A 16,838-nucleotide genomic window follows, 5' to 3' on the forward strand; every position below is an offset into this window, starting at 1 on the left:
AGTGATATGAATTTACTGTATCATCCTTTCTTCTCCCTCTGTACTCAGCATAGGCATACCTTTATGCAGGCCATAGATGGTTCGAAAATCTGCCTTTTTTTTGTCTGAAAAACGAAACATCGTTCATTGCCACCAATGATTTTGAAAATCGGTAATTTTTCATGAATTTTCTAGCATAACCAATAAACGAAATGAGGGGGAAGCACGAAAATTGGCCGATGTCATTGCCCCACTAACAGTGCGAAAATCTGCCGATTATTCTTTCGGACGCAAAATCATCCGATTTTCGAACCGTCTATGGCCTGCATCATCCTACACTCAGCTCTGCTGAGCAGTACATCCCTTTCCCCTCCCTGAAAGGCCCTGTCCATAGACTGCACATTCACTTGCAGCTGCTCCTATATTCTGCAGCCTTCCACAGCTCTGTAGATTGCGCCATCTTTAGCCCAGCTTCATCAGCCTTGTGATTGGCTGAACATTTGTTTTTCTACATAATCTTTGCTCACAAGCGGATGTAGGCAAAACCACTTCAGGTACTTTCACTGTTTTTTTTCTCAGACAGTGCAGAGGCCACCAGTTACACAAAGCAACAGTCCATCCACCATTAATATAATAAACAGTCTAAGGTTTATCTTTTTGTAGTTTATTGCTTGTAGAACCTGGCATGGGAGAGGGTGGTATGGGATACCATGCTAAATAGACATAGGCATGCAGAATAGTAACCGAAGGACACTCTTGACTAGGCTAGGCTTTTCTGAACAGTCTTTCTGCCAAGGGTTAATAGGAATGGCTAGATCTGACACCATGTAAGAACTGTTTCAGAAAGAGCTACTGCTGGCACTTATTGTATCCTTCAATATAGCATGCTGTCACTTGTTTCTTGAGCTGATCCCATATGGAAGAAAAATATATTTCAAATATATTTTAAAAATATTCTTCCCAAATATATTGACATATATTTGAAATACTACAATTTTGGCCATATTCAATATATATATATATATATATATATATATATATATATTGTATGTTGAAATGCGTTTTTATTACAAAATATATGAAAAATATTTTCAATTATACTGTATGTCTTTAAAAATACAAATCTACATTTTTGGATTGGTATCCGCCTCTGAAGAAGTGCGTGTGCACGAAACGTGTTAGGAGGAGCCAGGACGTTGTGACGTCACGCTGCCAGAGCCACGTGGAGGCCCAGCGGCCATCTTAGTTTCTAGATGGTTAGTCCATACCTTACCTGATGCTGCTGCATGTCTCATTGCAGGTATCATTGATTTTATATAGAATTTGCAAATTCGCTTATATATTTAATAAATCTACCTTTTAAAACTACTGCACTATGGGCACTCTTCATGGTCTCCTTTGAGGAGCTATTTATTTATAGAGCCCGCCTGATCCAGTCACCCACCGAATCCAGAGAAGGGAGTTCCTGTAAGCAGGCACCTGTACCCATCCATCCCTTAAAGGGACCTCTGGCCAGCTGGATCTTTTTACTCTCCTGTGGGCTCGTAACAACACCACCTTGAAGGAGGATTATCCTTGTCCCAGACCAGACCTATATCTGTTAAGGAGACAGCTACTGATTCATACATTGCGTACTTAAATTACGCATCTGGTGAGTGCGTAATTTTACCACACTATTTGGAGCACTGCCACTGGATTTTATTGTCATTCTGCACCATTTTATTCACACAGACTGTCACCTTTATTGAGCAATTTATTTTTATTAATTATAGTAATTTTACTGCAATTTCTAATGTGGGACAGACTTTATCAATACTTATTTTAGCGCTGCTCTTATTTATTATACATTTTTGGAATGCATTTACAAATATATATAAAAATATATGTTAAAATGATTTTTTTATATGTTAAAAAAAAATCTGAATAATACTTTTAAAAATATATTTTGTAATAAAAATGCATTTCAACATACAATATACAGTATATATTGAAATATATTTTGAAATATATTGAATATGGCCACAATTGCAGTATTTCAAATATATGTCTCTGCAGGACAGCTGAATTTTCCCCAGTTTCCTCCAGACATCTCTATGTCCCAGAACAACTGCTCAGTTCTTAGCTTCCACCAGAAACTAGTGAGGGAGAGATTAATATTCATAATGCCTCAGGACATCTATACACCTTCCAGCTTCCACCAGGCACTCTTCAGCTTCAGTCAGCTCTTCAGATGAGATACTTGCAATCTGTCCCAAATGGCCAATAGCCTCTGAGGCTGGGAAATTCTCCAGCAGGACAAGAACATGGCCGCTCCGGACCTCAGGCTATTTATGCTCTCCCTGGCCACCTACTGCCCCTCCCAGGGCTAGGCTACAGCACAATAAATATTCACGCTACCCATTTGACTCTACCAGTCCCCCTATGTTCTAAAAGCCTCTAGAAGGGGGGGGGGGCAATCAAGCCTGCATCCTGCGAGATCCGGAACAGTCCAAATAAAACAACAGCTGCTTCAATAATTACAAAAGGAGCCAAAAATGATTAAATGTACCTGTCATCCTTGTAACCTACCTAAGTGGGGTTCTACATTAATATGAGGGATGTCTTGTCATACTTTTTTCCAAACCCCATTTCTGGGAACTCATGGTTTACATATCTTGGTAAGATGAAAACTACCAGGTTTAAAACAGATTTAATGAGGCATTATATCACTCCTGTGGTAGACACGGCTACATAAGGTCATGAATACACCCATTACATGCAATGCTAACAGAATTGTAACTAGCCATGGAGATCATTTAATGTCTTTTGACAGCCGCAGACATCTCCAGCTGACCGATCTCAGGGCACAAAACAATCGGAGCAGTTTAAATACCTTGTGGAAAGCCGGAACTGGTAGCACTCTCTTTATAAAGTATCAACAAACTAGTTGGAATACATTGTTCATGTATTTTTGTGCAACAGCAACTGTACATCAGTAGAGATATACTCTTCAACCAGTAGATGGCAGTGTTTATAAGTTTGTAGCTTTATTTATGATCATACTTTATGTCTTTTGTCTAAAATAAAGTTCCTGTTTCCTGTTAGCAGAGAAGCAGCAGTAGAGAAGCTGCAGATAAACATGTGGACTGTGCACTGTCTGTTCTGTAGAGCTATATGCAGAAATTCTAACCATATTATAACTACAATATTATGTCTGTACATTAACTAACAAAAGGGAAAGCCAAACACGTAGGCCATTTTAGTGGTGCTTCAATCACAGCTTCCTGAAATACTAACAATATTCATTGCTAGCCAGAGATCATGCCCTGTAGGCTGCCAAGAAACAATGGAGCAAATATTTATTCATGACAAGTAACACATAGTATTTCTTACCTAAAATATATGGCGTGGGCCCTGCAAAGTGTGAACTTTATGATTAGTTCACTTTAGACAGTAGTATACTATTTTTAAAGCAAATTTTCACTGTGAAAAATATGCAAAACACTAGCAAATAGTAACAAGAAAGCCATTGTTTAAATGCTAAAAAAAATCAGTCATGTGAAACAAGACCACAGTGCTTTACAGAAAGCTTAGTCACAGCTTATGAGATGCATGGAAGCTGGACTTGGAAATACTGCTCTGTATCTGCTGGACACTGCAAAGATTTACCAAACATGACTGTGCTTAGAGTGAACTTGTTATTAAACTGCAACATTCAAGAAGAAATATCATGAAATTTATTTTTTCACAATTTTGTCTCCATGTGACAAAGTACATGTAGTACTTTTTTCTGTGTTTCTAGGTACTGGAGGTGGAGGGTGCTTCTGGTGCTGCTTGTCATAGATTAACTCCTCTGTCATCTGCCATCTCCTTTCCATTAATAGAGCTGAGAAACCTGACACAGACACTCTTCTAAAGTGCTGACTATGCTCTGCTATAGGTTCAATTAATATAAAGTGCTGTATGATTGGAGGAGGTGAACCTTTCATTCACCTGCCTGTCCTCCATTCACAGATAGCTTTTCATTCATGGAAGCTATAGTACAGCTTCTATGAATGGGTGGGGGGGGGGGGGGTATAGTTGTCACTCTTCATGTGTGCCTGTGACAGGTCCCTCTGCAGCCCCAGAAGATTACACCTGTGGGATATGGGGGATAGTGGGGAAGAGCTCAAAGGATTAGAACTATGACACCTGGCACCAGCACAAGGGACACGTCAGATTAAAGGTAAGTACTGTCCCTTGTGTTGATTTGATCACCTCTGCATTTTTTTATTTTTTGCGCTATCAACAAAAAAAGACCGACAAGTTTAAAAAAAAAACAATATTTTTGACTTTTTGCTATAAAACATATCCAGTAAAAAAAAAAGTAAAAATCAAATTTCATCATAAATTTAGGCCAAACTGTATTCTGCTACATGTCTTTGCCAAACAAAAATCCCAATACGTGTAAATTAATTAGTTTATGTGAAAGTTATAGCATTTGCAAATGGAGATATATACTGGGGTTTTTATTTTTTATATTTTCTACTAGTAATGGCGGCGATCAGCAACTTATTGCGGGACTGCAGCGGGCATTCTGACACTGGGGGAGAACTGACTAACTGTCACTCACATCCCCAGTGACACTAATACAGTGATCAGTGCTATTAAAAAGCACTGTCACTGTACTAATGACACTGGGCAGGAAGGGGTTAACATCATGGGTGCTCAAAGGGTTAACTGTGTGCTGCATTGTGTTTTATATAGTGTGCTGTGTGTTTTACTATGTAGACAAGCTGCCTTGTATTGCTCTGCTGTGCAAAGCAATACAAAGCAGCCTGTTTGTGCTGACAGGGGAGAGATCTGTGTCGTTTACATACAGTCCTATCCCCTGTCAGCTCCGCCGACGATCACCGAGTCTCTGAGTCACCCATTCTTGGCTGGAACCCAGTGATTGACATGCCAAGGAGCCAATAGCGACGCAGGTAGGGAGCACACACACGCTGCCTACGCGAAAATGCAAAATCACGTATATATACGTGATTTTGCGCATCCCTGCCACCCCGTAGAAGTACTTCTGTTATAGGGTGGTCAGGAAGTGGTTAAACTAAAGGGACAATTGTCTGCGACCTGATGCCCATGAGGTCCCTTGCTGGCACCAGCATCTTCTCCCCGGCTTCTTCCGGGTGCCTGTCTTCGGCCATTTTGCTTGGCCAGCACATGATGACCCAGACACACTGCACGGCTCAGTGTAAATGCTGAAGGGGATTGCGAACAGGTAGGTAAGTGTATTTTATTACAGCATTTTTATTCTTTAATAAAAAGCCTCCCTGTTTGCAATCTTTTATTTTTTGCCTTCAGTTCCAGTTTAGTAAAAAATATTAAGTACCACCAAATGAAAGTTCTATCCGTCTCAAAAAAATATGTAAAAATTATTTGTGTACAGTGTTGTATTCCAGAATAATTATCTGTCAAACTATCACAGTATTGAGAACTGAAAATTACCTAGTAATGAAAAGGCATATACAGGCTAGTTTAAAATCAATGAATTCCCGTGCTAATTTGTCAATTAATGTAACTTCAAAAGCCAGCCAGAGTTTCTAGTTATAGCAGCTACCAAATCACACTTATGTACAAAATCAGACTTTGTGGGTGCCAAATCACTTGTGTACTCAAGTGGTTAAAGCAGAACTATGGTCAAACTCCAAAATCATGTATGTGAGGTAGTCTGCCCATACCAGTAAGACTAGACTCTCTATTTTTCCAGAACCCCCTGGAACCCTTTGTAAATACCTGTAGTAATTGGTTGTTATACAGTCACCAGCCACATTATTGGGTACACATGTTCAATTGCTTGGTAATACAAATTTCCAATCAGTCAATCACATGGCAGCCAGATGTGGTGAAGACGACTTGCTGAAGTTCGAACAGCAGAATGGGAAAGAAAGGGGATTTAAGTAACTTTAATGTGGCATGGTTGGACCAGATGGACTGGTCTGAGTATTTCAAAAACTGATGGGATTTTCTCACACAACCATCTCTAGGGTTTAGAGAAAATCATCCAAAAAGAGAAAGTATCCAGTGAGCAGCAGTTGTGTGGATGATGTCTATGGGGCACAACTTCCCATAGATGTCTATGGGGCACAACTTCCCATAGATGTCTATGGGGCACGACTTCCCATAGATGTCTATGGGGCTCGACTTCCCATAGAAGTCTTTAGGATTTGACTACCCATAGAAGTCTATGGGGCATGATTACCCATGGAAGTTTATTGGAGACAGTGTGTAAACCCAGGCATCAGGACACAACTTCTAGTCGCCATGGTGACCTGGCACCTGGGATTTGTCGAGCCTTGCTGTATGAAATATAAAATGTTTTCAGTCCCTGGCTTATATCCATACAGCCTGCTCCTTCTTTACTGTCCTATGTTATATCAGTACAGGTCACTGTCACAGAAAATGTTCACATGAGGTTAAAGAAAAACTCATATTGCCTATTCAGGATGCAGTGAACGACTGTCTCATAAGCCCACTCTTACCCACTTATACTTACCTTCCCTAAATTTCCACCACTCCATTTGTTGGGGATTAAAGACCTATTCCATATTCAAGGAGGGTATATACTGATGTAAAAGATGATACTCTCACATTAAAAAGAGTCTTGAACTGTTGCTTGGAGACTTAGGAATTTCACACATATCTTTATGGATCTGCTTTTTAAATTGTGACAAATCACAAGCCACTAAAGGCAATATGCTCTCTTTTTTGGGTTCTTTGTCTTCACATTTACCTGTTTAAAGTGACATATTGATCTAGACCTATAAACACAGCAGATGCTCTCTGAGTATTATATCTATGGGCCCCAAATCATGACAGATGAAAAATATGTTTCTCATTAGCGCCACTAATGCAGTTCCCACTGCCTTGAAACTAAGTAATGTAAAGGAAGCTTCAGCAATGGATTCAGAACTTTGCATATACAGAAATGTTCTGTATTTAGCTTGGGCATGGAATCAATGTTCACCTGTATAGCAGAAAGTAAAGAATGAGACAAGCATTGTAGGTTAGTACATTATGTGTGGGGACCTAATTGTTATCTCTCATGAATTGTGCAAACAAACCCATGGGGGAATCATGGAATGGAACACACCATGCAATGATTACATGAAAGGTCAGGTGGCCAGAATTGATAAAGAGGTAAAGTATATAGGCTCCTAATGATGAGTCTGCCTTTGTGGTCGCAAATTCAGGACCAAGTTTAGACTTTTTGGTCTTCCCTTCTAGACCTTCTGAACATTCATAAAAAGGCTGATGACATGAAGTTTCAAGCCTAGGAATATGTTGAGTGAAAATGCCATTGTTGGACAAGTGTTCTCCAACAAGGAGATAAAGTACTATTCCAAAAGGACCACTCTAACAAGATACTGTGTCTCCTTCTAATGAATTAGAACCATATACTCTGCAAAAAAAGGGAGAATGTACGATGTTTCAGAGGATCCTGGGGAATGACAGCTGTTCAGGACTATAAGTTTTAACCACTTGCCCTCCAGAGGATTTGCCCCCCCCCCCCCCCTTCCTGACGAGGCCATTTTTTGTGATACGGCGTTGCATTACATTAACTGAGAATTGCATGGTCATGCAACGCTGCACCCAAAAGAAATTTATGTCCTTTTTTGCCACACGAATAGAACTTTCTTTCGGTGGTATTTGATCGCCTGTGTGTTTTTTATTTTTTGCGCTATAAAATAAAAAAGACCGACAATTGTGAGAAGAAATAAACAATTTTTGTTACTTTTTGCTATTAAACAGGCCCAGTAAAAAAATTTAAGAAATCAAATTTCATCATAAATTTAGGCCAAAATTTGTTCTGTTACATGTCTTTGCTAAAAAAAAAATCCCAATACATGTAAATCAATAGGTTTACGTGAAAGTTATAGTGTTTACAAATGTCAGTATACATACTGGAATTTTTCTTTTTTTAACCAATGGTGATGATCAGCGACTTATAGCAGAGCCATACAAAGCAGTGTGCAGGAGCTTACAGGGGAGAGATCTGTATTGTTTACAGACAGGTCTTTCCCCTGTCAGAAATCCTTGGAGATCGCCGGGTGACGGCAGGGAATTACTGGCCAGGACCCAGTGATTGACAGCTAAGGCTGCAAATGGCTCTAACTGAAAACTGCAAATATATACGTGATTTTGCATACCCGTGCCGCCCTGTAGCAGTATTTCTGCTGTAGGGCAGCATGGAAGCAGTTAAAAAATGTTTATTGCTTTGAAAGACCAAGCTGTAAAACCTGAACAACCAACTATAAGGAGCAATACTCCTCCAAACACAGTAACTACACTAGTGACTACATGACAATCGAGAACAGCTGAGCAGTCAATCACGCCACAGCATAGCTTTCATAGAGAGCTTGCACTTGAAGACAAGCTCTTCTTATCACATCAGGCCTCCCTAGTCCTTTACAATTAATTATTGTATTTGACAATACTATAAAAACACAGCAGTGAAGAAAAAAGTCTTGTGGCAAGATTCTGAGGAATATTAATTATTCAAAATCTCACAAGGTAATGCTCCAGCACAGCGCAGGAGCCTTTTCATGTGAGATTCGGAATCTTCACTGTTTCTATGATCTTCAGGCAGGATGGTGACATCACCCTGCGGGCAGAAGCCGGTGATTAGGCAAGCATATTTTTCCCCCCATGGATGCTTCTTTCTATTACCATTATACATCGATTTGTAAAGGAGGAGGAAGGCCTGATGTAATGCTTGTAGGAAAAGAGTTTACAGCTTGGCTTTTTGTTTATGCAGTTAGTATTTTTTCTGCAACCAAATTGGTTTTTTTTGCATAACTTCAGTGTGCTTCAGACAGGGTATTCTCTGATTGGAAAATGAAGCATGTGACCTATCTATCATTTTGTCACCCGAGTCATATTCTACAGCCCAGCAGGCTGCCAATGACCTCATACCTTTCTCTAATCACTGCCTTATTTTCACTGATAACAGGAGACAGTGACCTGGGAGAAAGAAGTAACAAAGTCTTTCCAGGAAATATCAATCACACATATATTGTTTTCTTCAGCTGGCTTAAATATTTTGAAGAAAGTAGCAAAAATATGTTTCTTTTTAAATTAATGTTTTATGTTTTTCTACATCATTTTATATGCCTTTGCATGTATTGGCATCAGTTAACGTGATTGTAAACACTCACTTGTGAAACAACCCATTCAGTTTAAAATAGAAATGAAAGGCAAAACATTTGTGTAGAGATATAAAAAATATATATACACATTTTTTTCCCATCTGTTATAAGTGATCACATATCCTCTGTTCTCAGCTGCATAAGAGCTGGGGGAGGAAAAACAGTAATACACGGATCTTCCCAGTGATTGGCTGTGCAGGGGGTGTCAGGACAAGTCTGATCATTGGAACAGAGCAGACTGAAGTCCCAACACAGCTAGAGATTTGACCACACTGTACTCTCATACCTAGTGTGGTCAGTTTTTATTAGGAAAACAGAGGGACCGGCAGTGGAGAGTGGTTTACTGCTCACACTGACACCATTGCTGATGGGGCCTTTTACTACACCAGCTGACACCAATAATGGGGGGATGTGCTTTTAATTGACTAGGAACATCTTTTTTTTTTTCTGACTTCTGTTGTAGGAGCATTTATTACTCCCATTTACCACTGTGGTAGGGGTATTTATTACTTCTGCTGACCTCTACTGACAGGGCTTTTTGTTTTTCTTACCTATTTGGTTACAGTACAGAAAATCTGATAGACAGTGACCTGGTTCTTTGTTTCAGAAGTTTGGGGACCCCTGGGATATAGGGAACAACTGCCGAGAGACCATTATTCCCTGCCATTGTTGACTTGCTTTTTAAAATGGCTTCCAAAAAAGTAAAGATGAAATCATAACCCCAGATCTGCAAACTTGCTCTGGTGCCATAGAAATCATTGAGCTTATAGATCAGCATGGCAACCAGACAGCTAGCATTTTAAGAATATGCTTAGCAATGGCAACTTACATATTTCTCAGTTAAAATGTGTAGCACTACCCCCTTAGGATTTGCTGGGTTTTGGGTCCCCCTAAAGCTCTGCACAACCAGGAAACATACATTTTCTTTGCACACTTTGCATTCAGAGTCAGTAAACAGTCATTGAGTTTGGTTTTGTGATTTTAATTAGGGGTTAACAACTTAGATGGGGTCTAGTGGTATACTGGATGCCCAAATCAACTGTAAACTTGAGGACAACTTTTCTGCCAACTATGTACAAAATGTGGGTAAAACTCTTTAGTGTATCTCCTCAAACCCCAGATGAATGCTCCTCTTCACTCAGCTGCCTGAGGGTATCCCTGGGCAAGGGGGCACAGTAGCTGTAGATTTAGAACAGTCCTAGATGAAGACTAATTGGGTATTGCACCTGTCTGCCCTCTCCTCTTATTTGGCTCAGGGGGTGTAGGAGTACTCACTCTGTCTTTCCCTGTTTGCTTGGTGGCTGTCTTCAGGCCTTATGCTGGGCTGGTTCCTTCCCTGCTTCACAAGCCATCCTCCCAAGGAGACAATGGGACAGAGGAGATCTTCCCTTCTAGAATCTTGCCTGCAGGTGGGTTCCCTTTCCTGGAGCCCCCTCCCAATCTTCCCACTCCAGCCTTCCTCTCAGTCTATCTTCCACCCACAACTGCACACCTTCCCCCAGGCTCTGGAACATTTGAGGGTTGCCCTGGTCACCATGCCCAGCCTCCTGGAAGGGGACTGGCCAAGGTTCCGCAAACATGCACATCTGGGCCCCCTGCATAAAGCTCTCAGGTTTCTGGAGAGGTGGGGGGGGGGGGGGTTCCAGAAGCCCTGACCTGTTAGAGCCTCCTAGTCTGTCCTAAGTTAACCTCACTCTCCAGGCTGACTCTTCACCAGGATGCTACTCAGCCTCTGATTAAAAATTATCCAACTAACCTGGAGGGCATTGTAAGTGTATATAAACTCACAATATTTTTTTTGAATGCTTCCTTTTGGTCTGTTAAACATACCATTGAAAACATTGTGTTGTCTCTGTTCAATTGCAAAAATAATAGCTGCTCATCCAACCAGAAATCTTATGAGCTGATAACTTCCTGTACTCTGTGCCTCTGGAATGTTATCATGTAGTATTGTTACCTGCTATCTCTGGACTATAAGACACCTCTTGGTGTTATGGAGAATAGAAGGAGGTGTTATCTAGCCCTAAAGCAGTGTTATGTAGTCCTAACACACTGCCTGTCCTAGGGTGACAACGCTGCTCAGTAACCCTACTTAGGACAGGAAGTGTGTTAATGGCAGGATTACCAGTAAGGACCAGTAAGCTGTAATACAATTACATTTTGTTTTTGGGTTTAGATATGGTTTCATTGTTAGTACAGTGTTAGACATCTGAAATGGCAGCTGATAGGCAGTCTTTGCTTTTTCATGAAAGTGCAGGCACAGCTTCTCCACTGTGTACAGTAGATCCCTATGACTAAGTCAGATACGACAAAAAGCGTCAAGCGAGGCTGTGCGGCGACTGGAAGTGATGGAACCAGAAGTGACGCAGGAGCGCCATTGTTTGGGATATGGCAGTGGTGAAAGCATTGTCTTGATACCCACCAGTGTTTTCGAACTCACTGCATTACTTATGGGCTTTTAATCTAGTTATATTTTGTAAGTGGCTGTCTTTATAGCGATTAAAGGTGTCATTTTGTACTGCACCATTGGGTTTCAATTTTTTTTGTTTCCACATGACCTCTAATCCTGAATGAGAGAGATTAAGGAGAAGGAGAGTGTTATCTAAGTTGCTATAAATTCCTCATTATTAGGAATTTGTTAACCTATGAAGTGGTGCCAGCTGATCATGGCAATTGGAGGATGAGCAGAGAGGAATGTGATAATATCCATTTTGATTGATCTCCTTCCCATTTGAATCCACTTCATAAGTAATTTTAGCCAACCATGAGAATGGGAGGCATGGCTATGTGGTGAGTGCACATCCGAAAGGTGGAACCATCTTTATTGCAAGTGGTGATCTTTTGGAAATTGGAAGATTCATTTGGTGGAAAAGATTTTTTATGGTCTTTCAGTTTTTCACATTTTAATGAGGAGGAAGTTGGCGGCATGGAATGAAAGCTATTGATTTTGCCATAAGTATTGTTCATTATCATCACATTATGTTTTTACTATTGTGTGCCACTAGTGAGTAATTCATTTTATAATCCAGTTTACATTACCTGTCCAGGTACTCAAATGATAACATGTTTGAATTGCTTTGGATAAGAATGGTTTGTCCTGTGTGGTTTGTTGCTTTGACTACATTCATATAGGCCTGAAGTATCAAATGGTCAGTACTAAGAACTGAAATAAAGTACTTTCCCAGCCAAGATAAGCACATCTTTACAGGTTACAATTTTTGTATACTCCATGAATACAAGTACATGTATGTGAGAGAGTGATGGGAATTGTTTAATATTTATATATGCTGGCCTAAAGAATATAAGGTTCAAACTATGAGGCATTTAGCAAGCTTTGAGCAGACTTCTTGTAGCCTGAAGGTCTCATGTACGCAGACGCTTAGCAGATCCTGCATGCTAAGGCATAAAATCCAGCAATTTTCTGGTGCCCGGTTAGCCACACATGCCACATACAGCCACCAATACAAATGTATGGCTGTACATAGCCAGGCTCGGGTAAACAATACTTCCAGGTTCAGAAAACAGTTCCGTACACACATGCGCAGGTAAACACCAATGTAGAAGCCACTGGCATGTACCTGAACATGGCCACATACAGCCATTCACTCATATTGATGACAGTATGTGGCCCCCAGGAGCCAGAAAATGTCAGGGATGTTACATCTCAACACACATTAGGTTTTACGCGTCCAAGTGAGTGAGGCCACTGGCCATAAGGAAAGCAAATGGCAGTCCACTGCTGTTCCCAGCCTCCTAGGCATAAATGAGCATTTAATCCATATGTACAGTGCAGGGGCAGCCCCACTCCAAAGGAGAATTGTTCTGTAGCTTGTTGTGAATACAGTGGATTACCAAGAACACAGAGAGGGAGAAGGGCAGGAAAGGTTCACTGGAAAGGTAGATTTGGCTATTTCCAGAATTGGGCACAGTGTTAAAAATACAAAGATGTAATACTAAGGGGTCTATTTACAAAAAGTGTTGCATGAATATCAGAAGCATTCATGCAAACTAATTTAAATGTCACTGTATGGTTTAGACCAGGGGTAGGCAACCTTAACGAGGTGGAGATCTAGCTGAACACCATGGGAGAAGTCTAAGATCACCGGGCACAGTGTCGCCTCTTCACAGCTGGTTTAAACCCCTAATTGCTGTACTACTGTGTCGAAATCACGTGTATTGCATGGCAATCATTTAAATCAGATGTAGAGGAGGCAGCATATCGCCTGCTGGCCACCTGTCGAACACACTTAGATCGTTTTTCAGAGGAGCAGCAGTGTCTGCTGCACTTGTGAGTGAGCCCTTAGTTGCATTCGGCAACAGCATCCTTGTGGGGGGGGGAGGTAAGACCCTGCTTTTGAGTTGGGGTTTTACTACCCCCCTACCCCCTTTAGCTGCTGAGGCATCAGCCAAAGGTGTACACATGCCGCAGTGGGAATTAAAACTCCTGTTGCTTTTGGTGGGCGCTACTGCCTGCCAATCGTGACCCATTCAAGTAAATGGGTCACTCTGCAACTGCGTGCTTCTGCGGGGTCCAAGGGGTTAAAGCAGGTAGTGAGAAAGTGACACAATGCTGCCTGCTTTAACCTCTAGTTTGCTGTACTGCACAAGGTTGCAGGGCACTTACAGAGCAGCCTCATTCACTTTAAAGGGTCATGCTTGGCAGGTGCTACATCCACCAACCATGACAGGGCATATAACTCCTGTTGAGGCTACGACGTGTAGACCCCTGGCTACTGCAGCTAAAGGGTGTGTGGGGTGGGGGTGGTAAAAACATGTCTTAACTATGAGGTTTTACCACTCCCAGACTGAAAATGTGAATGAAACCTTACTGTTCTAAGCCCCCTATAAGGCTGCTTTTACACTGATGTGCTGGGGTTTACCTGCACTGCAGGTGCAGCGCAGTGCATCTACCACTTTCCTGGGTTAGCTGTACTTTGCCATAGACTTCTATTATACGCTGCAGGTGTGGTGCATTTTCTGAAAGTGGACCAAAACTCCTGCATTCAGAAGTTCTGGTGTGATTTCAGAAAGTGCACTAAACCCGCAGAAAATAATAGAAGTCTATGGCTAAGCTCAGCAAACCTGCAGGAAAGCTGCAGGTACACTGTACTGCACCAGTGGTGTGGGTAAACCGCAGCGCATCAGTGTGAAAGCAGCCCTATACTATTATGCCCATTGTATTACTTCACACCGACCTGAATGTTTCTTCTTTCCTGCTGCTGGCACCACTCTGAAGACCACTAGCTGGAATAAGAGGTGGAGTGCAGTTGGTATCACTCCACATGGCACAGGAGCCAGCACTACAGAGGAGGCATCAGCTCATGCGGCTCTTGCTTCCTACTACAGCTCCAACTTTACAGTCCCCCTGCATTGCACTCTGTCTGATGTCCCAGACCGTGATCTATAGTACACCTGGGCGAGATCTACTGGTTGCTGACCCCCGGTTTAGACTAAATTAACCCCTGTATCATCAGCTCAATCTAGTGGCTAAAATGCAGTATATTTTCTCATTGGGTATTTTAGAAAACTATACTGCATTTAGGCCGCTAGATGGAGCTCATGATACAGGAGTTCATTTATTCAAAACTATATGGTGACATTTAAAGTGATTCTAAAGCCTTAATTGAAAAAGAAAAAAAAATACGTCAATACCTACTGTGTGCATTGGTTTTGCATGGAGAAACCTGGATCCTCCTCTTCTCGGGTCCATAGCCAGCACTTCCGGCCCTTCCCTCCTGTTGGGTGCCCCCACAGCAAGCAGCTTGCTATGGGGGCACCCGCTGCTCCATGTGTCCATTCACACATGGAGCCACAGCTTGGCCCCACCCCCTCTCTCTTCTCATTGGTTGGCTCACTGGCTGTGATTGATAACAGTGGGACACAATGGCTCCCACTTCTGTCTTAGCTAATGAGGAGAGGGAGTTCCAGGATAGCCTAGACTCCGGGGCACATCTTGGGATTGAGGGGGCTTAAGGGAGTACTAGGGCGGCTGGGAGAGATGCTGCACAGAAAAGGTTTTTGTACCTTCATTCATAGAATGCATGAAGGTAAAAAACCTTGCTCCTTCCCAATCAATTTAATTGAGTTTGCATAAATGTTTCTGACATTTGTGCCAGAAATGTTTTATAAGCAGACCCCTAAGTCTAGGTTTACAAATATGCAATGTGGGAAATGCAGCAAATCCTGTGCGTTTCTCACACCGCATTGAAATCGCATAGTGTTCATGCAATCTACTGTGGGAGTCAACGTTAAATTAACGGCACCCCGATGGCTCTGAACACCCATGCGATCCGATTCAGGTGCTGCCAAAAAAAGGGTTTGGAATCATTTTAGTGCAAATATGGTGCGATTTGAGCCATACAAAATGAATGGCTCAAATTGCACAGGACAGAATCGCATGTGATTTGCACAGGAATGCGGTGTGATTCCTGTGCAAATCACGTGCAATTTGAAAGTGTGAATAAGATCTTATTCTCACAGTTGTTTCATAAATGTCTCTCTGTGTTTAACAACCACTGATCAGGATTTTCAGTTTTGAATATACACTCGATAAAAGGTTTATAATTGCTGTAACTGCACTGCAAAAATTTGGAATGTACTCATTTATACATAAGGATCTTTAAGTTTCATAAATGGTGCAATATTACACACTTATACTCATAGGTGTGTGAAACATATTGTTCTATATCTCTCTGTACGGAAGAGTCCCAGTACATTGACAAATGACCTGACAAGTGATCCTATAGATGATATATACATACTTTTAGTTCCTGTAAAAGGGGTAAAGCTATAAATGTATTTTGCACTGTACTGGTGTTTACATACCTTTAACCTGGGTGTGCATATAATATACTGTGCTGTTTAAATAGCCTTCCAATGTCCCATTACAAGTGATGTCAAAAGGACTCTGATTTTTTTTTTCTTTAGGGATTTAGGCCAAGCCCTCGTCACTTGAGGAGGTACACAAGAGCCCGTGTTGACGAAACAAAGCCTCTAGTAGAAGTCCAGCAGAGTGACCAAGACACCGCTTCACCTTTGAGGAAAAGAAAAATCAAGAGAAGCAGCCGAGTCCAACCAGAGTTTTATCAGACTGTCCAAGTGACACCCACCCGCAAACCAGTAAGTGTCTACCAATGTCAAAGCTATGGTACTAAGAAATATAGAACCCCTGATAAGTATTACATCAGATCAACTTTGACCCTGATAACAGCAGACCCTTTAAGGGTCATGGTCTGCAGTGTTAAAGGACAACTTCACTTTTAGTGAATCATCCACCCACCCCCTCTCAGTTTAAACCACATACCTAAATACTTACCTTTAGTCCAACTCCTGAGATCTTTACTGTGTAGTACTGCCCAGTACAGCCAGACTTTGTACAAAAATTCATGCCTGCTTCCAGCTCCTTCTGCTCATGGATGCTACTCTCTCAATTCATTTCTGTTGTTTGGTCTGTACCACTTTGGATGGCTGGGGCTGCCACAAGTAGGAACCTAGCATAGGAATTCATTTAAGTGGAACTAAACTTAGAATTTAAAAAATTGTGAGCAGGCAGCTCTTTACTATGGAAGAGTCATACTATGTCCAGGGGCGGACTGACAACTCATGGGGCCCCTGGGCAATAGGGGTTTATGGGGCCCCTGTGTCCTTGCCCAAACTCAAAAAAGCCTATGAAAAAGGTACCAGGGGCATCTCGTG

At 41.5% G+C, this 16,838-nt stretch overlaps 1 protein-coding gene across 5 annotated transcripts in view; it reads left to right on the forward strand.

Moving 5' to 3' along the window:
- Positions 1 to 16,838, forward strand: part of DST (dystonin) — a 675,093-nt gene that overhangs the window by 36,571 nt on the left and 621,684 nt on the right. For all 5 annotated transcript variants that reach the window (XM_089694133.1, XM_089694126.1, XM_089694129.1 and 2 more), the window contains exon 3: positions 16,071 to 16,262. In XM_089694133.1, coding sequence (XP_089550259.1) covers positions 16,071 to 16,262 — 192 coding nt within the window. The remainder of the gene's footprint in view (positions 1 to 16,070; positions 16,263 to 16,838) is intronic.

Source organism: Staurois parvus, unplaced genomic scaffold (genome assembly GCF_062004578.1).
Source record: "Staurois parvus isolate SC_StPar_1 unplaced genomic scaffold, SC_StPar_1.0 ptg000652l, whole genome shotgun sequence".
Taxonomy (NCBI): Eukaryota; Metazoa; Chordata; class Amphibia; order Anura; family Ranidae; genus Staurois; species Staurois parvus.